We start from the raw sequence: 26,860 nt of genomic DNA on the forward strand, positions 1-26,860 counted from the left end.
ATATTTGAGAAAACGAATTTTTGACCAAATTATTAGGACCATATTTCTCAGATTGTGCTACAATAATATTTGGAGGTCAGAAATTTGAAATCTTCAAGAAAATCTTATGTTTATTGAGAAAAAATGCTTTATTCTGTATAATTTTGTATTTTAGAGCATAGCCTTCACCATAGCCCTTGAACCATTAATATTGAGTAAATCCGATCATTAAATCAAAAATCATTCAGGATGTTCCGTTCTTTTTTGCACTGTTATTGTTTACTATTACTTTATCTTAATTTGCGCATTTTTATTTCCTACATAACAGCTATTATGGGACATGTGGCGTTACAGACCCATCGAACCAAATCAAGGTTTTTGAGAAACACGACGCCTAGTGAGGGAAAAATTCAACATGAAGAAAACAAAAAGAAAAAAATTACAGAACATTAAATTAAATATATCTATAAAGTAAGTAACTAACTCCAAGTCTTTGGAGATCCTTTTGGGGACCGATTCCTGAAAGCATCAGCAATTGTGGGGTTTTTGTAGATCCTGCAGATACTATGACTTCTTTTTTGGCAAATACATCATACATTTGACCATTCACTTTAAATGATACGCCCACTGCCGTCTTGCTCTGTATTATAATCTAGAGGAGGAAAAAAATAAAGAATTTGAAATCATCCATCTTTCATGAATTTTTGCCTTACAAATTAAATTCTGTTCTTAGGTAGACATCATTTAAGACAATAAAAACGTAGCCACTAAAATTCATATCACCAAGTTTGAAGGCTGGTGAGCAAAATCAAACAAAATGTTTGTTTTTTTTGCAATAAAAATTCTATCTATATCATATAAAACGCTAATACGTATGTATCAATAAAACCGATGATATTTCTTTTCTCGCGTTGGCAACAGTTTTCATTTTTAATTGATAGAATTCGGCGCGCAAGAGCACGTAGTGAGTATCATATGGCTAATCTATATTCGCGATCGCAACGAACTATAGGGGGCGTTGTTGTATGAGACGCTTACCTGCGATTTCCATATGAACCGTCATTCAGTTACTCTGGAGACGACGTTAATGTAGCGTGTAGCATTGCAACGTTCCTTCTTTAATGTGGCTTATTAAATTTAAAAAAGAAAAATGCTTGATCTTCTTTCTTGTACAACCGAAAACAAAATGGTATCTCTTTTTATTAGAGAAGGAATATCCAAAACACATCGGAAAAATATTTGTACATTAACAGAAAAAAATATGTATATTCTTATAAGAGTTAAAACCTAATGCCCGAGAAATAGTATTACTAAATTTAATGATATAACATGAAAGGCCCATTTAAACTTTACATTCTATAGTTTTAAGAATCATATTAGTTCAAAAATTAAAATGAACAAAAAGTATACATAAGCCTCATAATTTTATGAAATTTAATTTTGTAAACAACGTTTTTTGACAACAATTTTTATCAAAAAATTTCAAGTTTCAATAAAAATCATTATTTAGAAACTAAGAAACGTAAAATAAAGAATGCTGACGAAACAAAACAAAAAAAAAAAAAAAACAATTCTTTTTTGTCGCCATTTTTAGTGCTACGAATATTCGTCTTTGGGATTTGCCAAAAACAAAACAAGATGCAATTTTATTTTTTCAGGAGGGAAATATTTTACCGAAAAAACGAAAATGTACCAATTCCCACAACATAAAACTTTATCTTGGCAAACGTACGTTTTGGAAATGTTATTTCATTTGGAATCTTATTCATCAGAGTTCATATGGCGATATGATTGTTTTGAATCTATGCTAAACTCTATATCGGCTCATTTTCCACCGAAATCCAATTAACTATTTTGATTTTAAATAAAGTGTTTTATTTTATGAACTGTCGCAAAAATTTTAAGTGCAGATTGGCGGCACTTAAAAACCGCCAAATCTGTAGCGGCGGTGGCGTTAATACGTCGTAAGTACCGAATTTTTATTCCATACTTTTCTGAATCATATTATTTCAAACATTGGAATATACAAGAAGTATACATAAACACATAATGTTATACCATTTAATTTTTCAAAAGTATTTTGAGAACAATTTTTATCAAAAAATTATAAACTAAAAAACGGAAAATAAAGAATTCTTAGGATAAAAAAAACGATTTTAAGAATTATTAACATTGAAATAAAAACTTTCATATTGTTTCTTTTTTTATTATTCTAATAGTTCTTAATCAGACGTAAAAAACCATTCTGTAGAGAACCATCATCAAATGAAAAAAAATATTTACAAGCAAATTTTTTATTGTAAAAATCATTGCACTTACCTGATTTATGATTCCCGGAGAATTCCAAAATGATAAGTTCCTTGTTTGAAAACTTTATTCTCAAATAATAGATACATAGTTTATACCTTCATTACTTTTAGATAACATACTACACAGCAAAATTTTATAATTGATATGAATTTGAATATGTAGCTAAAAACAGAATAGCTGAATTCTAGTTGAACTTATTCTTTCAAAATTAAAAAAAACTTACCAAGAAAACGATTTAAATTAATTAAGAATCAGCACAAATGGCACTATTTCAAGTAACTTGGATAATTTTTTATTGTTGTTTTCCGAATTATATGGATACAGAAATATATACTATTCTATAACGAAGAAGAATATGCTATAACTATTACAATTCTGTATGTTCTGAATTCATATTTATTCACTGGAATGACGAAAGCAATGTTGACTTCACTTTAATTCGTAATGAATTGAAGACAGAAGAAATGCATTTTACCTTGATGCACACATCTGTAACAGTATCCGAAATCGGAAGTCATCAGTTGCAAGTTTGTTGATAATAGAAATAAAAAATTATTGAGGAATTTTTCTTCAAATGTTTGGCGTGTTCTGTTCCTGAAAGATTTACTAATATTCTGGAGATTTTTTTCAAGTTCTTCGGCCTTTTCCTTAGGAAAATTTTGTTTCTTATTTGCTGCTAAAAAATGGCGTCTGATTCAGTCAATGACTTTGATGGAACTAAATGAAAACGTGATAAATTAATGTCCGATATTTACAGGCTCCCGCTAGACGGCGCACTCGAGCGTTGCGATCGCGAATTATATAAAACGCTAATACGTTTTAATTGACAGGCATCGGCGCGCAAGAGCACGTAGTGAGCATCATATGTCTAATCGGGTGAATTCTCACTGAATTATCAAAAAAAATTCTCACAAAATTATCTTCATCGAAGCCGATGCTTTACATCCGGCGTTCAGTACAATTAAGAAAAATATGCGAACTGTTTGCAATTTCAAATTAATATTGAAATGCACAGGTTTAGAATTTTTGACAGTGAAAAGTTTTCGGAACTTCAGTGCTCAAAAAAGTATACAAAAGCTAGACGTTAGGAACGTATCCAATGAGCGAGCATCGGATTGCGAAGCAATCCGAAATGAACTGCGAAAGCAGTTTCGGGGGTTGACGAGAGCCAGCGAACAGGGGGCGAAGCCTCCTAGTCTTATTATATAAAACGCTAATACGTATGTATGTATGTATCAATAAAGCCGATGATATTTCTTTTCTCGAGCTTTCAACAGTTTTCATTTTTAATTGATTGGATTCGGCGCGCAAGAGCACGTAGTGAGCAACCAGATAACAATAACCAGCGTGAGCATTATCAGGTTGTTCAATTCAGATTCATGCACTAAAAACATGACAATATTTAATTTAAACTCAATTAGGAATTAATTAATTAATTGAAGTGAGAATGCTTTAAAAGGCCGCTGTTGAATTGATATTTTTCTACTGGGAGCTACCTAAACGTCTAAAAAACGTTTAAGTGTTTGTATTGAATGCATTGAATTTTTTTATATTTCGCGTTTATTTATGCATTGAATTTTCACGCTTTAAAATGAAGAATATTAGTGAAGCAATATTTGATAATTTATTTTGCCAATATGTTTCTTATTTAGCTAATGTTTTGATTTTTTCACCATGTACAATCTAAATAGCTAATATACTTTTTTAAAAGCCAATAAGAACATTGGTAGATTTCTTCTACATAAGTACAATACTACGTCTTTGATGATAAAATACTATGTCTTTGATGATTATATATTATGTCTTTGTGCTAGAACATTGTGTTCATTGGCGAGCGAGCGCAGCGAGCCATGGTTCATGGCGTGAACCACATAGGATTGCGTAGCAATTCTCGGGGGTTAGCGAGCGTTAGCGAGCAGGGGGCGGAGCCTCCTAGTATTATATAAAACGCTAATACGTATGTATCAATAAAACCGATGATATTTCTTTTCTCGCATTGGCAGCAGTTTTCATTTTTAATTGATAGGCTTCGGCATGCAAGAGCACGTAGTGAGCATCCTATGGCTAATCTATATTATATAAAACGCTAATACGTTTTAATTGATAGGCTTTCGCGCAAGAGCACGTAGTGAGAATCATACGTCTAATCGGGTGAATTCTCACCGAATTATCAAAAAAATTCTCACAAAATTATCTTCATCGAAGCCGATGCTTTACATCCGGCCCTCAGTACTATTTCATATTGTTTTACAACACACGGTTTTAGCCCTCTGGTGGGAAAGACTTTAAAACAAAACTTACAACAGTTACTTTTCTCAACAACTGAAATTTAGAATAGTGTGATTAAGAAAAATATGTGAACTGTTGGCAATTTCAAATTAATATTGAAATGCACAGGTTTAGAATTTTCTACAGTGAAAAGTTTTCGGAACTTCAGTGTTCAAAAAAGTATACAAAAGCTAGACGTTAAGAACTTATCCAATGAGCGAGCAAAGCGAGCATCGGATTGCGAAGCAATCCGAAATGAACTGCGAAAGCCGTTCCGGGGGTTGGTGAGCGCCAGCGAGCAGGGGGGCGAAGCCTCCTAGTGTGTTAAGAATATATTAAGATATCCAGCTATAAGATCTGATTATTTTATTTAATATTATTTGACTGCAAAAGAATACTTCTTTCTTTATCTAGATACTTATGAAATTTTATTGTTAATGTAATCGAAAAAAATAGCAACAAAATTAACGTCAAAATAAACTTCTATATTGTATAAACGCTTATACGTGGTCACAAAACCGTTTAAATTCTTTTCTTACGTTAGCTTACAGAAATAAAGTAAACTAGGGTATAAATTGGGGGGAAAATTTACACCTATAGTTTATGCTGACATTACTGAATTTACATTTGCCATTTCACATGAGTTGTCATTATGATTCGTTTGTTTCTTGTTATTTTTTTTTATCTTATTAATTAAATTAACTAAAAAAATTAACGCAACAATAGGAATTTATTTTATTTTATGTATACCTACATTTTAAAACCAGTCTTTTTTTTTTTTTTACCTTATGAACAAAAGCATTTGGGAGTATATGCAAATTCGTCCTGTTCTCCGCTGGCACTAAGTACCCTTTTGCTGCACTGCATCTCTGACCGTCACGGGTATTTGCTTCAGTATCATAAAAACCTATAAAAAAAATAAATATCATCATGTATCACATTAAAAATATTACAGATTTTATTAAATATATTACATTAAAATTTTAGAGCAATTTTCTAAAAGCTTATTTTTATTGTTCCCTCTGTTTATTTAATTATTTTTTTCAGCTTGTTGAAAAATATTCATAAGTTCCTAGAAACATGCTTCCATTTAGTTATCAAAAACTTTTGAGGCACTTTTGAAACTTTTTTAAACTATTCTGCATATTTTTCATAGTTTATAGCATCAGTAAATAAAATAATTTTTTATTCATTTTATGAGAAACTGCAAAGTAAAGAACAAATTTTGGAATAAAAATTAAGATTGTCTCTCAAAGAATTCAAACAGAAAGTTATAATACACTTTTGAGTCATTTTCGAAGGAATTCTACACAGTAAAAAAATTCGTGCATAGTTGGCATCATTTTTGCTGTTGAGGTAAACTAAAATTTTTTCTATGCAAGTAATCACATTTTTTATTTATTTTTTCATTGTCATAGTTTTACATATTAATTTAATGATTTTTTGTTTGCTTGCTTATACAAAACATACTTCCATGCGCAATAGAATTAATGCCTTCTTGGAAAAAACATTTTTAGTAATGTATTTGCGCTTATTCTTTCAAACAAATGCTATTTTGATAATTTTATATATATTTTGTCGCAGAAACAATACAGTTCTCTAATTAAAATGCATTAGATTACCTCAATATTAAAAATGGTGACAACTATTTTGGGTACTTACGTATTAACGCAACCAGGCCAAAATTCGCATAAATCGCCAAATTTGGCGTAAGTAGAAAAAATTTAAATCAATTTTTTTTTATAAAACGAAGTATTTTATAAACAAAATTATAAGCATATATTTTAATAACCTTTTAGATTACATATTATTTTGACATCACATAGTGCATTATTTCTCATAATAAATACAGTTTTTTATAATATTTTGTTTTAAAATATAAAATAGCAATTAAACCCTTCCGGTTTCGAATTTGAATAAGTTGCAGAATTATTTTTTCGGCGGAAATCTTTTGGCAAAGTACGTACGTTCGGTATAATTCCATATCCCTGTAACAATTCAACAGCATCTTTTTCACTCGCAGGCAGATCCCAAATACCCATAGTTAAAGTATTTCACGGCATTCAATCTAACCAGTAAGCAAAATAATTTGTTTACGAAAAACCACGTATAACACGTAGGGTTGCCGTAAGTAGGGTCGCCAAATTTGGCGTAAGTAGGGGATTTATGCGAATTTTGGCCTGGTTGCGTTAATACGTAAGTACCCTATTTTGTACTGTGTAGTAAATCCAGGGTATTTTGAAACTTGTTACATAAGAATAGGTTTAAAATTTTCCTGGATATTTTTGAGGAAATTCTAGAGAATCCGTGATATTTTGAACCTTATAACATAAGAACTCTATTACATAATTTTATAGTTACTTCACTGCTAGCGAGTTCTCAAAATGGTTTCAAAGGTTTTAAAGCAGACATCTAATTTTACCTGATGACAAATAGAGTTTCTGATATATAACTTTAGTTAGAGAGTTAAACCAACAGCTTCCAAATTGTCCGAAACATAGGGGTTTAGAAAAAGAAAAATTGTGGAATAGTATCCATAGTTGGCAAGGCACTTTTTCATTTTCATATTTCTCTTCCAAGTCAGAAAATTTAGTAGCCCTTAATTCTCACATTGGATCTGAATGAGACTGGATCATTCCATTTATTTCAAAGGTGGGGAAATGAGAATTTACTGCGCATCATTTCGGCGCAGGAACTATACAGTGAATCCGATTGCAATATTTTCTTAGAAGACACATAAGCTCCTATTCTTTCTGCAAGCAGATTTTTAAAATTAAAACTATGGCGCCATTTACCAATTTGGATTTATATATACATTAACTTATACATTTCTAATAAGTTTTAAATTAATCGGATGTTTTTGAAGATAATATTTTTTACACTCTGATTAGATTTTTTTAAATCGTAACTGATTTCATATAGTGTCTGAAATATTTTTTTATATCTCTTTATGTATTTTTATGAAGTTGAGGTAAAAAAATCTAAGTAAAATCTAGAAAGATTAATCATAGTATAGAATTGCCCTGCCCGGTATACATTTGCCCGGTATACCCTACACTGATGCTTTTTTTAAGGTCAATGGCCACTGCCCGGTATACATTTGCCCGGTATACCCTACACTGATGTTTTTTTAAGGTCAAGGGCCACTGCCCGGTATACCCTACACTGATGTTTTTTTAAAGTTCAAGGGCCACTGCCCGATATACATTTGCCCGGTATACCCTACACTGATGTTTTTTTAAGGTCAAGGGCCACTGCCCGGTATACCCTACACTGATGTTTTTTTTTAAGTTCAAGGGCCACTGCCCGGTATACATTTGCCCGGTATACCCTACACTGATGTTTTCTTAAGGTCAAGGGCCACTGCCCGGTATACCCTACACTGATGTTTTTTTAAAGTTCAAGGGCCACTGCCCGGTATACATTTGCCCGGTATACCCTACACTGATGTTTTTTAAGGTCAAGGGCCACTGCCCGGTATACCCTACACTGATGTTTTTTTAAGTTCAAGGGCCACTGCCCGGTATACATTTGCCCGGTATACATTTGCCCGGTATACCCTACACTGATGTTACTTCTAATCTATCGTCAGTAAGTATTAAAATATCGAATCAATGCAATTATATCCACGAATAAATTAATATCAAATCGGATGTAATAAATATTTCGAACATTCACCAAAGCGACTATGTGATTGTCAACATTCACCGATGAAGGTCAAGAACCACCGATTTCGGTCATTCACAGTAACATGCACATCATTCACATAATAACCTCATCAGGACGTTTAGTTCATACTTTGCCTAAATAACATCTGACATTATATATAATGCCTAGGCAATGTGCGAAATATAAATCATTTCATACTTTGCCGGCTAATTTTAGGCATTATATATAATGCCGGATATCATACTTTGTCGGTAACAGATATAAAAATTGATTTTTAAAAAAAAGCATAAGTACAACACTTTAAAAAAATACTATGAAAAATACCACACCCCTATTTTAAGTCAAACAATACTTGCCATACATATTATTGAAAATACTACGTATGAAAGTAAATTCCGACGCAAGCGCAGTAAATTCTACTTTCCCCACCTTTGAAATAAATGGAATGATCCAGTCTCATTCAGATCTAATGTGGGAATCAAGGGCTAGTAGAAACTTTTAGCTTACACACTAATTTTATTATTTTTTAAGTATTATGCGACGTTTTAATCAAAGATATGTCAATAAGAAAACTAAAAATGGTCAATTATTGATAACTTTACAAGAAATTAGATTAATAAAATTCTTTTTTATTGTTACTTTTATTTACTTATTTTTTATCACTTAGCATTTTTAACTGAATAAAAAAAAACATTTTAAATGTAATGCATTTTCCTTAACTCGAGGGAATCTTGCCATATTTGCGATGGAATTTCGATTAATAAATGCTTGAATCAATAGAATTTTACAATCAAAATTTAAGTTACTTTCCAACAAACTTGAGCACTCAAAACCATATTGAACTTTTTTGTAAGATATCAATGCAAGATTCAACCATTTTTCGGTCATTGCCAAAACAATTTATTATGATATAATAGTCGACTAGAATTTCTCGTCAACCAAAATTTTCTGGCAAGGCTAAAACTAGTTAGAGCACTCAAATTTTAACTGAAGTGAAGAATTTTTCGCAAAATTATTGCCTAAGAAACTTTAACACTTATCAAATTACTGACAACTTCATAGTTTACTTCAAAGTTCGCATAATAAGGGTACCTCCGTGCGTGACGACTTCGCGAGTTTCAATCATTTCCTGATCAGTAAAATCTGAACTTATCATTATATTATCGCAAATTTTATTGATCGCTCTTACAACTTTTGACCATTTTCAAAAGGTATAGAAAGTTTGATCCTCATCTAGAGCTTTGAGCTTGATGACAAATAAAATAATAATTTCCTGAAAATTGTCAAGCAAAATATGGGGATAAATTCTGCTTGTGACTTAGTCCCAAGCAAAATTCATCGCCATATTGTTGCTAGAAAAAATTTGTCTTCAATCAAAATTTCGGCAACTGGCCGATTAACAAGAGCGCTTACATTAGAAATAGAGCTCTGTACTGGTTAACATCTCAAGTTTCAGTCATTTCCTGGCTATTATATGAACATTTTATAGCTACCTTATTACCAGAAAGAATTTATCAACAATCAAAATTCTGACCGTATTCCAACTAGTTTAAAGGATTTAAAAGTGAATTGTGTAGAATGGTATTGAGTATTTCTTGATCTCTACAAACATAATTTATATAATTAAATAACACTTATATCAGATCAGAATTTTGACCACTTTCTGATTAACTTAGAGTGCTCAAATTTCAACTGCAGCTCTGTGTAGGAAGATAATTCGAACTTTTTTTTAAAAAATGATGCTGCGAAATTTATCGCCAGTCAAAATTTCGATCACTTTAAATATCTTCTATTTTCTTAACTTATAACATCTGATGTTTAAATATTTTTACTGAAAAAGGAAGTAAGGAATGAATATACATGCCGTTCAATTTAAAAAATAAATATTTCTTTTAAGAGATATTTATTTTTAAATAGATATTTAGACAGTTTTTATAATAGATAACAGATATTTATCCTTAAATAGATATGTATATACAAGAGATGTTTATTTATTAAGGCTTGTGGCTATATAATGATTAGACACATTTTAAATTTTTTCAGAAGAGCATTTTTGGTGAAAAAGCAAGCCGATATTTATGTGTGCAATAAGATGCCTCTATATATTGTGATGTTATGAAATTCCAAAAAATTGGAAAATGCTCCTACCAGGAAACAATACTAGGGATCAATTTAAAGTAATAAAAATTCTCCCTTAAAAAATTCTTAGTCTCTCAATCTTTTATTAAATTATCAAGTTAGTCGAGTTAGGTTCTTCATCGCATTTTGAGTTTGCTGTTGAAATATCTTAACCAAACCTCTAACCTGTTTGTCTTGGGCCATTGGAATCAAGTATTTCATAACCAATGCTTTCAACTGCTTCATAGAGGGGTCCTTTAATATTTGGATAATATTTCGGTTTCTCAATCGTTATTGGGCCACTTGTTGCATGCCCTGGAAAAGAAAACAACAATTTAAAGAAAACTAAAACTTAAAATAAAGGAAAAAAGAAGAAAACGATTCAAAAGTGGTAATTTAAGGAAAGATAATATTTTTCCATTAAGGAATTCTATCCTTGTTTTCAATTAATATTTTTTTGCATTTCTTTTTTTTAATTTTAAGATATAAAATCAATTCTGTAGTAAATGATCAGGACTTAAGGACCTAAAAATGATCTGAAAAATTTATTTTATCTGTGTTAGTTCGCTTCTCGTTTTTATTTTGTATTGTATTCAATTAGTAAATGCGTTTATTTCATCTATTCAATGCAACTGAGTAGTTTCGGAGTGAAACAGAAACAGTAATTTTATTGATAAATGAATGTTTTTTTTTTCAGATTTGTCAAGGTTTATATAATTTCTTGCGAAATTTATGGAAATAATTTTTTTTCAGATATTGCAAAATATTATTTAAAATCCTTTTTTTTTTCAGAATTAGAAAGTTTCCCTTCTAGCATAAGATTACGAAATTACAACACTTTAAAGTTTGGAAATCTCTTTATCGACAGTAAATACTTACTACCATTCAATAAGAATTCTGGATATCTAAAATCTTCTAACTTCTTGAAATACGGTAGTACTTCTTCGTAGCTCCACCCTTTTGCTCCTTGCTGTTCCCAATCATCGTAGTTCTTTTTATTTCCTCGGACATACAACTCAGCATTTATTAGACCTGAGCCACCAAGACCCTTTCCTAAAGGCCAAGGAACTTGCTATCGAAGAAAAAAATCACCAAAAACTAATTTGTACTGAAATTTAAGCCCATTTCACTCATTCGAAATGTTACATCTAAATATATATAGATAAATATATATTTAGATGTAACATTTAAGTTTAATAACATTTTCTACTTATTTTGGGTTTTAAGTTAATTTCTGAATAATAAACTTTTTACTAGTTTTCTCATAGATGGCAGCACTAATATATTACTTGCTTAAAATTTTTTTATCGAACAAATATATTTTTTAATTTTATTTTATTCGATTCAAGCTATAAGCACAACTTTAAATATTTTACCTCTTCGCGAATTTTGTTAACTGTTTAATTATTCTACATTTAAACCTAAACCTCATTTTACTACACGCCGGTAAGTTTGATTGCTGTTTTCTTTTATTTCCATGCTCTTTTTCAGCAAATATATTTTTTTGCGATATCGACACATATAAAGAATAATTTTCATCTTAGGATAATTATTCTTTATTCAGAAATATCGCATTAAATTATTCCAATAGATGCGTCTTGAGGAAGACTTTTGGATTTTCCCATTTATAGTTTTATATATATATATATATATATATATATATATATATATATATATATATATATATATATATATATATTTATATTCCGGTTTATCTTGGACTTTCTAAGGTGAATCTTACCTCAGATCAGATCCCCTTTTTATTGCGGATTTTCTTGCGGTCAGCGACCCCCTAGAGCTTATCTGACATATGTCCAATTAAGAGGACAAGCAACAACAGCATATATTGTCTTTGTTTGACCTAACAAGAACTGGTGCTTCTCATCTCTCATTGACATATCTCAGTATCCTCTTACCATGCAGTTTACTCAAATACTGAACAACAACATCTCAGAACATTTCATATTAGTTCGTTGTGTCATAATTAAACTAGGCTATTTAATTTTATCGTAACCTTTTCCACTAGTATTGTGAAATCGGAATATACAATGTCCATATCAGTTTTTTTTTCATAATTATGATAACTGCTCTTATTCTTGATCAAAACTTAATCAAAAATTGACTACACCCTGAGTGCAATATTTATGGTTTTCACGACATACGAAATAAAGTGAAAGATATAAAGGTAATTAATTTTAAATAAAAGGTGTTCATTATGCTAGGAATCTGAATTCCAACTTAGATTATCCATAATGATACCGTAAATGTATACCTCTAATGAGATTTGGAAAAGTTGAACGCAGACAGCAAAAGAATAGCAATCAAAAGACAATTTTTGTTGACTAAATATTATAAGTTTTCACTAAACTGACAGTTGATTCATAACATAATACTGCACTTGAGATTGACTAAAAAATCAGGAAAAAAATTTATTTTTTGTCATCTCTGAAAGTCATTTAACTCCAAAAAAAGGCGGCATTCCCAAAGTAACATCACCTATCTCAAAAGAACCCTATTTTACAGTAATATTGTCAACGCAGAACATCGAAGTAGGTCTACTCAATGTTCAGCGCCCTCTTCTTAATATACTTTTACTTAATTATATCAAGTTATTTATGAACTCAAGTCATATTGATGTTACCATCTTTCAAATGAAAAAATGAACTTTATCAGCGTTGGCTGTTCCTAGACTTGTATAAAGAGAAATACTATTATTCTGAAGGGTACACACAGGGGCATGGAGCTATGCCATCTATTGCGTTATGGCCTGAGCGGTCGTGGACCAATGGCATAGTAATTTAATAAAAGTGGTCCCTAAGATTTTTAATTTGGTTCATACATATAGTTTGGTGGCGAAAAAAGTAAGAAAAAAACTTATTCTGCTAATTCTTAAAACAACTTTCTTGTCTAGATGACTCGTAAATTTCTGTCAAAGCTGCAAAAATTATTGTCCCTAAATTTTTTTATATGATTATAATAAGTTAAGTAAATTTGATTTTTGTATAAAATCCTCATAAAAATGAAGTAAAAAACGCAAATAATGTCAGATAAAAAATCCATGTGTTCAAACTCTACAAGTTTGAAAAATCATAAATATTTTAGAAATCGATTCAAATTTTTTTTTCAAACGAGATTAAAAGGAAAACAATCTTTACTTTTTGGTCAGAAATCACCTAAAAAAATTTCTATTGCCTAGAGACTGCGAGTTATTTTTCTATCAACGATTAATAAATAAACCTCTCCAAACAATTACAAATTCCATACGCTTTTATTGTCTGAACTTGGTAGCGTAGCAGCGGAATAAAATTAGGAATTGCTCTCTTGAATTAGTCTATGCCTGTCTTAAATTACTCATTTTCAGCGGTGTTATTGCTTGGCTGTTTTTTTGAAGCAAACGTCAAATATACGTAGTTTCCTACTCCCCCCCCCAATTTATGATCCAATCTTTTCGAAATTTCGTCAACCCCTCTATTTTGAGGATCAGGAATTCTTCTCAGTGATAGACCGATCATGGGTTAGAGTTCCCTCTCTGTCTGGGCTAACTGTGTGTGGGAATTTATATGCAATGTAACGCAAATGCAGGTTAGTTCCATGTAACACCAATGCAAACTAACGCAAATGCAGGTTAGTTTCATGTAACGTAAATGCAAGCTAAGGAAAATGCAGGTTACTTCCATGAAAAAGTCCTCTACGAAGGCTAGTTTCTCACAATGCTTGATCAAAGAGTTGTTTTGTTTTCTGGGTTGGATTCAAAATTACAAGGCTACGCAATTGACCATTGGTAGTCGTAAATTCAGAATTTAGTCGGTATTCCAATGCCGGATGTTAAAAAATTACTTTAAAAACTTGCATATCAGTAGTATTTAAAAATTTTATTTTTATTCTATATGGCTCAATAATTGTCATTATGTAACTGTAGATAGACATTTAGGGGTAATATCCCAATATGTAATCTACCTGCGTAATAGATGTTCATTTTTAATACATGAATCTTTTTTGAATATTCATTCTTAGTACCACTGTCTGGTATACATTTACCCGCTTTGCGGTAACGGATGTCTGCACGGATGTTTTTTAAGGTTAAGTTCTGCTTAGTGGTATACTCTATCATACTATACTATAGAAATGTCGCCTATTGATCCGAAAAGTAACTACACAAGTAGATTGCATTTTGGGACCATACCCATTTAGGGGTAAGTATTTAAAAGGTACAAACTCTGTCTTTAAGTAATCTTCCCGTGTATCTTTGAGGAGTTGTTTTATAGGTCCAGTCTAGATCTGTCAACCAAAACGCTCTTCCAAAAAACGGTACATCATTCACAACTGGTGGTTTTTTACCTGCTTCTAATAAAAGAACATTAACACACGGTAACTCTGACAGGCGAGCTGCAACTGTTGCACCAGCCGATCCTGCTCCCACTAAATGTATAAAACAAAATTTATTCTATTAAATTAACCATTACTTTCCAATGCAGTAAAATGCCTATTGAGAGAAAACCATACTTAACTTGAAAAATATTGGGTGAAATTAAATAGACTTGCTAGCATTAGCGAGTGGCTTAAGGCAACAGAAAGAGTAAAATTGTAAGTTCCTTTTTATCTATCCTTAGGATCCCTTATTTCTTCTACTAATTTAGTCATGACAACGTAGAGTATTACTGTAAATGCTAGAGTTATGTTTATAAAGATGATATGGGAGGTTAAAATTATGATGTTTTCAATATTTAAAAGTATTAATATTTTTAATGGTGAAAAATACAAAGTGCAGCACTATCATGTATGTTTTCGTTGAAATTTAACCAATACATAGGATTAAGCCAATTTATAAATCAAAACGTACTTATCTTGTTTCAATTAAGTTAAAACTTTAGATCTAATTTGGTTATATTAACTTATGCATTCTTCACATTCAGATTTACACTTTAAGATTTATACAATCTGAAAGTGCATTGCATCACAACCCAACGTATAACAGATATGTTCTCGAACCTGCAACTTTCTAATTTCATCCGAAAAATTCTGTATCCCATCTGGAAATTAATGCACTTCTACTTCGATTTTCAAAGTTTCTGTATATAGTCTTCGTCTGCCTTGCTGTAAGTTTGTTATTGCTTTTCTTGAATCAGTCGGTGGTATAGTTGCTTGTGGTAACTTACCGTCAACCGCGCAATAACTGCTCTCGCACTGTCTGCATGGTAATGCTCCCCTAATGAAGCTGCCATGTATGTCAGTGCCTCCACTCAATTTCTTTTTTAGTTAGTTTTTTTTTTCATTTTCATTTTTTTTGGATGTTATTTCCTGTTAAAAACTTTTTGACTTTTAATGTTATTTACAAAGTGATTTTTAGTCTGTTATTTCCTGCTGCTTTCGGTTTTCTCCTAGTGTAATAATCCATTTAGTTCTCATGTGAAGTTATAACTTATTTTGTTTTATTTCATCTTAAAATAGATATCATCTTATATAGAGATATTATATTATGTATATAATATACACCGAAGAGCCATTACATTATGCCCACCCTCCATCTATAACAATGGGCTCTCCCAGGTTTTCATGGTTTCTCGCCCAGGAACAATGTTTTCATGGGGCACATTAGGACCCATATTCCTCATAGAACAATCCTTGACGTCTGTAAGATACTTGAACATAGTTGCAGACCAGGTTCACCTATTCATAACAACAGTTTTTCCTGCTAGGGATGGTGTTTGCCAACAGGATAATGCAGCATGTCATAAGGGTTGAATCGTCGAGGAACATTCCAATGACTTTCAAGTCATGTCTTTTCCCCCAAATTCACCTGACCTTAATCCAATTGAGCATTTGTGATCCACCAATTGAGCACTTGGAAAACCAAATTGTGCAGCCACGCTACCCCCTCCCAATGTGAGGGAATTGCAGGACCAGTTGGTGAGCGCTTGGTACCAGATACCTCAGACTACCTATCAGCACCTTGTGGAATCAATGCCACGGCGGGTGCTAGCAGCTTTGAGGGCTAAAGGTGGTCCTACTTGTTATTAGCAGGGTGGTCATAATGTAATGGCCCTTTAGTGTATATCAGATATATAATATATATTATATATATGTAATACAAAAATTAAATACTTTTGTATTAATAAAAGCATTAAAACTTCATTCCTTTTTATTAAATATCTTTAGTAAAGGATAAGGGTAGAAATTCTATTTTGGGACTTCAAGGCTAAAAACATGCCAATGAATAATAATTAGATTAATACTTCAAAAGAGAAGTTATTTTAAGATCTTTCACTTCCATATAAGGAAAGATTAAACGATTTGCTTTGAGTAATAAATAAATTTGATGAGGCGTAAGAATACAGAAAAAAGCATATGGCTGGACTTTTTACTCTTTTTAATCATCCTATAAAATGCAGAGCGCAAGATTTTGCGTGGCTTTTTGTTGTTTATCTTGCTAAAATAAAATCTATCAGCTTAGACGGGATATCTGTTCCCCCTCTCCCGCTATGGAGAGGGGTTAAACTGCTATTTCACCATCGCAACTTAATAAAAGAAGATTATGCACAATCTGGACTCTTCAATCATGCTTCTCTCACTACTACTATACTAAAAAATATCGGTGTGGATACACCGCATATTATAAGACGGCAGGACTGTTGCTTTGTGCAGGAAACCCCTAAAAAGAAAATTTTTGTGCAATACTATTGCGAACTATGCCTAAAATGACTGCTACTTCGTCGCCTTGGAAATCCCTGTTTCACCCCCTTTAATTTGAAGAGAAAAAACTTCGTTGGACTCCTGAGATTAAAAAGTTCTCGATTGTGGGGGAAAATGAAAAGACTTCCCAACCGGAAGAGATCGCCTAACGCCGCCCTGAAGGTCCTGAAGGATTCCTCACCCACCCGGGAGAAAAATTGCTTCATCGGTGAATTTACGGTACCAGAATGCTTCGCTTGGAGACAGATCGTTCGATTTTGCCTGAATGTTGAAAGACTGTGACAGCCATGAAAACGTTTGTGTCTACAATGCCTGTTAGTGCCCTCAGAAGCAAGGAAGTGTGCGATTTATAGTGCGAAAGTCCTAATCAAGTGTGCGAAAGTCCTAATCATGATGTTGTGAAAAAAATGAAAGAAAAATAGTATAGTGAGTCGGCACCGAGTGATAAAAAAAAAAAAAAGTTGTGAAATCAAAACATATGTGCGCGTTTTTTATTCGAAAAATTAGAGGAGCTTTTGCTCCTATGGAAAATTCCTTTATAGGAAAAAGATTTTTTTTTTCCTCCTTCGAAGTGTGATAAAAGTGCTTATTTTTTTTTTATTTACAAAGATAAATCCCGTGCATATCTGCATTTTTTTTCTTTCTCCTTCATAATAATATGAAGTGCATTCTTGTGTTTATATTGTTTTTTTTTATTTTTATGATATATAGTTTTTTATGATATAGTGCATTTATACTGCTTTTAAAATGTTTTTAAAAGAAATAGATGTGGTTCAAACGTCAATTAAAGTAACGAAGGCAAACAAAATTAAGTTATTATTTAAACTTTTATTTCCAAATGATTTGTCTAGATTAAACCGTAACAAAATTCTTAATTTTTCAGAATTTTCTTTTGAAACTAACACTAATGAATTTGCAAACAAACTAAAAGAAATTTGTGATACTTTTAATTTTTCGGATTTAATCAAAATTTCAGATATTCTAAATATTTCCAGTGAAGGAAATAAGGAGGAAATTGCCAAGCATATTTTAAATTGTTTATGTGATTTTAATCACTTAAAAAATTCGATCATAAATGAAAATCCCTCCGAAGATGAGGAGGAAGCTATTCAGTTTAAAAGTAAACAAACTCAAACTGATTTTGAACCACATTTACCAACTAAAACTTGTGTAAATCAATTTACACAAGTTAATTTAAATTCTATATGTACGAAAAGTAGTGTTGATGAAGATATGGTATCCTATAGTCAAAGTTCTAGTAATAATATAAATAGGGAAAATGAAACAAAATTAGTAGTTAGTTTTTCAGATATTGAAGCAGTTACCCCTATGTTTAATGGAAATCGCTATGATAACATAAATTCTTGGTTTGAAAATTTTGAAACTCATGCTAATTTATTTAAATTGTCTGAAATGCAAAAATTTTTATTTGCAAAAAGATGCATGAAAGGTAACGCATTAACTTTAATTAGAAGTGAAACTCAGCTAAATTCGTATGAAAAGTTTAAAAATCTTTTGCTTGAAGAATTTGGACTTAGTTGCAATAGTGCAGAAGTACATGCAATGTTGCAAAAAAGAAAACAAAGGTATAATGAAACTCTTCAAGAATATTTCCTAAAAATGAGAGAAATAGCTACTCAAAGTGATATTGATGACTTAGCTCTAATCACTTATATAATTCAAGGAATACCAGACCAAACAAATAATAAAACAGTTCTTTATGGAGCCAGTAATCTTTTTGAATTTAAACAAAAACTTAAACTTTATGAAAAAATTAAAAGTGACTTAGATAAAAATAAATTTCAAGCTAATAAGGGACCATATGTTAGGAAGTTAGAAAACCCGAAATATGACATTAAGTGCTTTAAGTGTAATGCACCAGGACATAAAGCCCCGGCTTGTCCTAAAAATAAAAATGTAACCCCGAATGTGACAAAACCCAAAATACATCATACTACACAGGAGAACCCATTGAATCAATGTAAATATTGCTCAAAGAAAGGACTTTTGAATCAATTTCACATGGGCTCCACGTGTGTAAACAACCCTAGTAATGTGGTTGATGTGAACGTTCAAAATATGACAAGTAATCAATAGCAATTACTAATATCCGGATATATAGTTGAAAACGAGTACGTAAATGGATATATCGTAGAAAATAGGTACCTAAATGGATATAAAGTGGAAAATGGATATATAGTTAAAAATGAATACCTAAATGGATATAAAGTGAAAAATAAATACCTAAAGGGACGTCCAAAACAAAATAAAAATGAAAAAGTAAAAGAGATATTATTGAATGTTGATACCGGGTCAACATTAAATGTAATACCAAAAGATTTGGTGTTAAAATTGAATATTCCTATTAAAAAATGTGAGGAATTAAAGGTTACCCAAACAAAAGGACAACTAACACTTAACAAAATTTGTGAGTTTCCCCTTAAATTAGGCAAAATTGTTAAGTCAGTTAAGTTTTTTGTAATTGATACTGATTTACCATATGCTTTACTTGGGTTGCAGACTTGCAAAGAGTTTTGTTTGTTTATTGATTGTGTCGGGCCAGTTGTTACTCAATTTGGTAAGAGATTGATCACCTCTGCTAATTCTAACAATGACAACTTATCTTTGCACATTAGACAGCAAAATTCTCAAAATGTTAAGGGTAAAAATGTTGAAAAAATAAAAGTTGAAGATGTTTCAGTAAAAGTAAACATTGAAAAAAATAATGTAAAGGGTAACAAAAATAAAAGGAAAAGGACAAATAGGAAAAAGAAAAAATGTCCAAAAATTTCAAATGATTCGAAGATAGATCTAGGTAATGGGTGCACACATTATCAGGTTAATATCGACGAAAAAATAAAAAATGAAAGCAAAATAGAAAATGTGGACTTAAAAGAAATTTTAAAAAGTTATGATGATATTTTTGCGAAACACAAACACGACGTAGGAGAAATTAGAATGGAACCGCAAAGAGTTAGGTTAACCTCAGATTCCTCAGATTTACCTATATCTCTAAGGCCGTACAAAACATCCCCAAAACAACAACAAGAAATTGATTTACAAATAGAGGAATTGTTAAAAAATAACATTATAAAAGAAAGTTCATCCCCTTATGCTGCCCCAGTAACTTTAGTTTTTAAAAAAGATGAAAATAAAAAGAGTCGTTTATGTATCGACTATAGAAAACTAAATCAAATTACAAAAACAGATTCTGAACCTCTACCTTTAATACAAACTTTAATAGAAAAATTGTCTAATAGTAGTTATTATTCTAAAATAGATTTATCACAGGGATATCATCATGTTCGTATTCATCCTGATGACACTGAGAAATTAGCATTTGCTACTCACAATGGTCTATTTGAAAACTTAAGATTACCTTTTGGCTGGAAGAATGCCCCGAGCATTTTTCAACGTACAGTTCGTAGAATTTTAAATAAACATAAAATTAAGTTTGCTACAAACTACTTTGATGATATCATTATATTTTCTAATTCTTATGATGAACATTTAACCCATCTTAAAAAGATTTTTGATATTTGTAAACAAGAAAACTTAAAATTAAAACTTTCAAAATGTTCATTTTTGCAAAAACAAATAGAATTTTTAGGATATGAAATTAAAAATGGAATTGTATCACCCGATAACCATAATATTGAAGTGATTAAAAAATTATTGCCCCCTAAAAATGTAAAATCATTACAAAGATTTCTCGGATCAATAAATGTTTACAATAAATTTATTGATAGTTATGCAAGTATTCGACATCCTTTGAATAACTTGTTAAAGAAAGATGTAAAATGGGTGTGGTCAGATAAATGTCAACAATCTTTTGAACTTTTAAAAAATGCTATTATTTGTAAGCCAATTTTGAAAATTTTTAACCCTAATCATGAATGTCATCTTTTTGTTGATGCATCACTAGTTGGAATTGGATGTGTGCTAAAACAGACAGATGAATGTGGTGTATTGCATCCTGTAGCTTTTCATTCTCGTTCATTAAGGGACTATGAAAAAAACTATGCAATTACAGAACTTGAATGTCTTGCTATTGTCGATTCTCTAAATAAATTCCATCATTACCTTTTTGGACAAAAATTCACCATACATACTGACCATGCTGCTTTAGTTTGGCTAAAAAATGTTAAAAATTTAAAAGGAAGATTATTTAGATGGTCATTATTGTTAAGTATGTATGAATATGATATTAAATACACGAAAGGCTCTGCTAATTTTGAAGCAGATTGGCTTTCGAGAGATGCAACACATTCAATTGTCCAAAGTAATAGTAAAAATAAGAATGTTCATGTTTCACATTTATTGAATTTGAGTGAGATAGTGGAAGCTCAAAGGAAAGATAACTTACAAGGTAAATTTATTGATATCAATAATGTTTTGTGTGTACGTAAGAAAAATTTTACTAAAATAGTTGTTCCATTTTCGTTAAGATTAAAACTTCTGCAAAGTGCTCATGATAAATTTAATCACCCAGGAGTTCAGAAAATGATTAACTTAATAACCCCTGTTTATTATTGGAACAACATAACTTCAGATATAACAAAATTTTGTAAACATTGTCATACGTGCCAATTAAATAAAAAACCGCGACAGAAAAGATTTGGATTATTACAATCCTTACCCCCTGTTAATCAGTCTTTTGACTTACTAGCAATAGATAGTGTTGGTGGATTGAATTACTATAATTCATCAAAAAAATATTTAACTTTAATTATTGACCACCTTACACGCTACATTTGGGCTTTTGCATCAAAATCCATTAGCTCAGAAACTTATACAAATTTTTTGCATCAAATTTTTCAAAATCAAATCCCTAAATCCTTGTTAAGTGATCGAAACGCTGCTTTTACTTCTTCTCATTTTAAAAAGTTTTTGAAACATAATAAAATTCAACAATTATTGACAACTGCACATCATCCGCAGTCTAATGGCAAGGTTGAACGCCTTGGTCAAACAATAATTACCCGTTTAAAATGTAAAATTAATGAAAAACCTACTAAAACTCCCTGGCCTGTTTTGTTGAAAGATATAGTTAATACTTATAACTTAACTCCCCATTCTGTAACAAAATTTCCACCTGCATACCTGATGCATGGTAGACTCCCCTACGAAAATCCCTTAAATGAAAAAGTCTATCCACCTGTTGAAGAAGCTAAAAAAATAGCAATTCAAAGAACTAGAGAATATGATGAAAGAAATAAAATTTATTATGATTCAAGATTTTTAGATATAGACTTTAAAAATGATGAATTAGTTCTGTTTGAAGAATTTACTTATCCTAATACGAGGAAGTTGTCACCTCCTTTTAGTGGACCGTATAAAATTCTTCAAAAAATTTCAGAAGTTAATTACAAAATAAATAAAAAGAATAATTTAAGTAAACAAAATTTTGAAATAGTACATGTTTCAAAGCTTAGGAAATATCACAACCCACAAATGTTGAAATTAAATCATGAATAGTCACCAAAAGAAATTTTTTACTTTCTTCAAGGGAAGAAGTAATCCCTATATTTTTGAGAGATCCGAATCGCGTTGTGTGGAGATGTTTACCTCAGCATCAGTTAGGAGTGAGGGCGAAGTAACATGAACTTTTTTTTCTCAACACAGTGAGAAAAAACTCTCTAAACTATTTTTGTTTTATCCAGTCTGGATCTCTCAATTTTCACAGTGCTTCATGAAACTCTGTTTTCCTCCATTTTAACGGGGAATACAGAATTTCATCAAGTAAAAAACCCCATTAACCATACAGAATCGTAAATTCTGATTAAATGACAATTGTTGTCCAGGTCGTTTTGCATAAAAATTTTGTATATTTTTGTGTGAAAAATTTTGAAAAGTTTTTTAGAATAGTTATATTAAATGTTTAAATTTTTCTTTCTGTTTAGTTCACTAAATAGATAAATTGTATTATTATGTTTTTATTGTTGTTGCTGTAAATAATTTTTTTCACATATTGGAAAAAGGTTATTTATAGTAGGTAAGAGGACAGTCATACCAACATAAATTTTATAAATTCATAGTATTCTAAATTTTTATTATTATTATTATTTTTTTTTGGCTTACCAAATTTTTTTTTTGGGGGGGATGTAATACAAAAATTAAATACTTTTGTATTAATAAAAGCATTAAAACTTCATTCCTTTTTATTAAATATCTTTAGTAAAGGATAAGGGTAGAAATTCTATTTTGGGACTTCAAGGCTAAAAACATGCCAATGAATAATAATTAGATTAATACTTCAAAAGAGAAGTTATTTTAAGATCTTTCACTTCCATATAAGGAAAGATTAAACGATTTGCTTTGAGTAATAAATAAATTTGATGAGGCGTAAGAATACAGAAAAAAGCATATGGCTGGACTTTTTACTCTTTTTAATCATCCTATAAAATGCAGAGCGCAAGATTTTGCGTGGCTTTTTGTTGTTTATCTTGCTAAAATAAAATCTATCAGCTTAGACGGGATATCTGTTCCCCCTCTCCCGCTATGGAGAGGGGTTAAACTGCTATTTCACCATCGCAACTTAATAAAAGAAGATTATGCACAATCTGGACTCTTCAATCATACTTCTCTCACTACTACTATACTAAAAAATATCGGTGTGGATACACCGCATATTATATATATAATATATATTATATATATAATATATATTATATATATAATATATTATATATATATATATATATATATATACATATATATATAATATATATTATATATATAATATATTATATATATATATATATATATATATATATACATATATATATAAATATATATATATATATATATATATATATATATATATATATATATATATATATATATATATATATATATATATATATATATATATATATATATATATATATATATATATATATATATACATATACATATATATATATATATATACATATATATATATATATATATATATATATATATATATATATATATATATATATATATATATATATATATATATATATATATATATATATATATATATATATATATATATATATATATATATATATATATATATATATATATATATATATATATATATACATATACATATACATATATATATATATATATATACATATATATATTATATATATATATATATATATATATATATATATATATATATATATATATATATATATATATATATATATATATATATATATATATATATATATATATATATATATATATATATATATATATATATATATATATATATATTATTTCGAATTTATAGGTAGGTAGATAGATAGATAGATATAGATATATATTTGAAGAAACAAGCATCTTTAACTCTATATTATTGCTTTGTTTCTCAAACTTCAAAGCATCATTTATGTAATAATAAATGGAGATAACAAAACATTAAAACGAAAATTAGAAAAAACAATAGCCTGATGATTTCAGTCTGGTTTTATCTGTTGACAGCACTTCATTAGATACAGAAAGGGCATGAGGAGACTATGTGTGTATAGTGTGATTATTGCGGCAAGTTCACTTAAATGCAAATAGTACTTTCTTACCTATAATAAAATCATATGAAGACCTGATAGATGATGCTGTCTGGGTGTTTGAGGGAGCATTTTTTTGCGTGGCCAATGACATGAGCAGTAAAGGAAAAAGAGGAGAGTTTGCAAACGGTGGCGGTAAATATGAACTTTCTCTTATAATATCATACATTTTTCAACTGAAAATCAAAAATTTTAATCTTTGATTAAGAAAAGAGTGTTACATTATTGCAGTGTCTTAATGTGTGTTTTATAAATTCATGTAAAAAAGCAACTGAAAAATATATGTGCTTTAAAGCTCGTGCATTAATACTTAAGAGGAAAAAAACATTAACTTTATATAAATTAACGTCTCACTAAAGAGTGAAATCCACAAAAGCAATTTTGGGGAAAAGCAGAAAATAATAGGATGGTAGTTTTTGAAAATGCAGCCACGTTTCGACTAAAAATCAACCTGGTGTCTGTCTCATCCCACCCACCAGCAAGCTTAGTAATGAGTTTGTATCTTTTCGTTTCAATGTTAGTTGGTGATCCCTGTATATACTTTTGTCTTTATTTTGGACGAAGTTCGTAAACTATAAATTAAAAATCGTCTAATAAATAATTATTTTAAGAACCCATTAATCAAGTATCATTCGAGGAATTTAGTACAAAGTACTTATCTTGTTTAAAATGTAAAATATTTTGTATCCTCAGTGAGATGTTTTTGAAATTTTTAACTTGAGTTGAACATGCTTTATCTCAATTTCTTAACTATTTCAACGCTATGAGTTGTTATTTTTTTTCTCTTCTTTTAAATATCATTTACAGTTTGCACTATTTATTTTATTCAAAATCTACCCATGAAATCATTAGTTGATATTTAAAGTTTCAAATAATCTATTTATATTTCTCTTTCCTAAAAAATCGCAAACGCCACCACTCCTGTTTTGGGTGTTGAATTTATCGTTGCATTTTGCAATGTTGCACAAAAAACTATTATACATAGAAACTTAAAATAAAGGTGAATAGAAAAAGGTATAGGGTGTATGATGAATTGAAAAAACCTACGTTCGAAAATTAGTCGGAGATCGGTTACTAACTGTTAAACTTGGACAAAAAAATAGCATGCTGCCCGCCATAGATGCCACAAAATTGTTCGAAAGTATGTAATCAGAGTAAGCATAGGCGGGGGAAAACACATCATTCTTTATTTATTACCATAGTGAAAATCCAAATCAAAGACGAAGTGAGAATCCAAATAGCATTAAAAATCGTCGTGTGTCCCACTATTTCAAATTAGGGAAATATTGTTAATATTTCATTCATAAAATAGGTCTGGAGATTTTCTAATATATATATATGTATATATGTATACATATTTATATATATATATATGTATGTATATATATATATATATATATATATATATATATATATATATATATATATATATATATATATATATATATATATATATATATATATATATATATATATATATATATATATATATATATATATATATATATATATATATATATATATATATATATATATATATATATATATATATATATATATATATATATATATATATATATATATATATATATATATATATATATATATATATATATATATGTATGTATGTATACATATATACATTACGCGTATATACATTACAACAAAAAGATATAAATAATAAAAAAATATTTAATAAGAAAACTCACCAGCAGTCAACAATAATAAATAATACATACCTTTCAATGAAAAAAAGTATCGAGTTTCGTCGTAGCAACGTGTCAAACAGCAAAATAGGACAAGGGGTATAGCTGCAGGTTATGTTACTATTGGCTGAACAGTTCAATGGTATTATTTGTTTCCTTTAAAGCCAGGGGTTTCCAACTTACATGAGGTCGGGGGCCACAATTAAAACACCAGTCAAATGGAGGGCCGCAATTTTATCAAAATTTTATACTGGACTCCTTTATATTTGAAGGAACATTAAATATTACTGTCAGATTTTTATTAAGTTGTACAAAGCAAACGTATTGAATTACAAATTAAAATAATAAGTAGATTTTTAAGCAACACATAGGATCAATTTTGTATTTGAATAAATATTTTCTTGGATGCAAAACCTGAGAAATACATTTCTTTGCACCGTTGGTATGTTAAATTTCACAGAAACGCAGAAATTAGGGGGTTTTCTTAAACGAAAGAAAAATATTTTAAACCCACGTGGATTTTTTACAAAAATTGTCCGCAAAAAATTACAACTA

The 26,860-nt window shown here is 29.9% G+C and overlaps 1 protein-coding gene across 1 annotated transcript in view; it reads right to left on the bottom strand.

Annotated features, from left to right (window-relative positions):
• The window catches only part of LOC107441017 (glucose dehydrogenase [FAD, quinone]), a 36,941-nt gene extending 12,167 nt beyond the window's left edge, over positions 1–24,774 (bottom strand). The window contains exons 1-6 of the mRNA XM_087160207.1: positions 24,612–24,774; positions 14,561–14,763; positions 11,224–11,416; positions 10,531–10,659; positions 5,343–5,464; positions 464–631 (exon numbers count right to left, since the gene is read on the bottom strand). Coding sequence (XP_087016333.1) covers positions 464–631; positions 5,343–5,464; positions 10,531–10,659; positions 11,224–11,416; positions 14,561–14,763; positions 24,612–24,768 — 972 coding nt within the window. The 5' untranslated portion in view covers positions 24,769–24,774. The remainder of the gene's footprint in view (positions 1–463; positions 632–5,342; positions 5,465–10,530; positions 10,660–11,223; positions 11,417–14,560; positions 14,764–24,611) is intronic.
• Between the last annotated feature and the right edge of the window lie 2,086 nt (positions 24,775–26,860).

The sequence above is a fragment of the Parasteatoda tepidariorum genome, chromosome 1 (genome assembly GCF_982258835.1).
Source record: "Parasteatoda tepidariorum strain Cologne lab strain chromosome 1, Ptep-v5.0, whole genome shotgun sequence".
NCBI classification, from domain to species: Eukaryota; Metazoa; Arthropoda; class Arachnida; order Araneae; family Theridiidae; genus Parasteatoda; species Parasteatoda tepidariorum.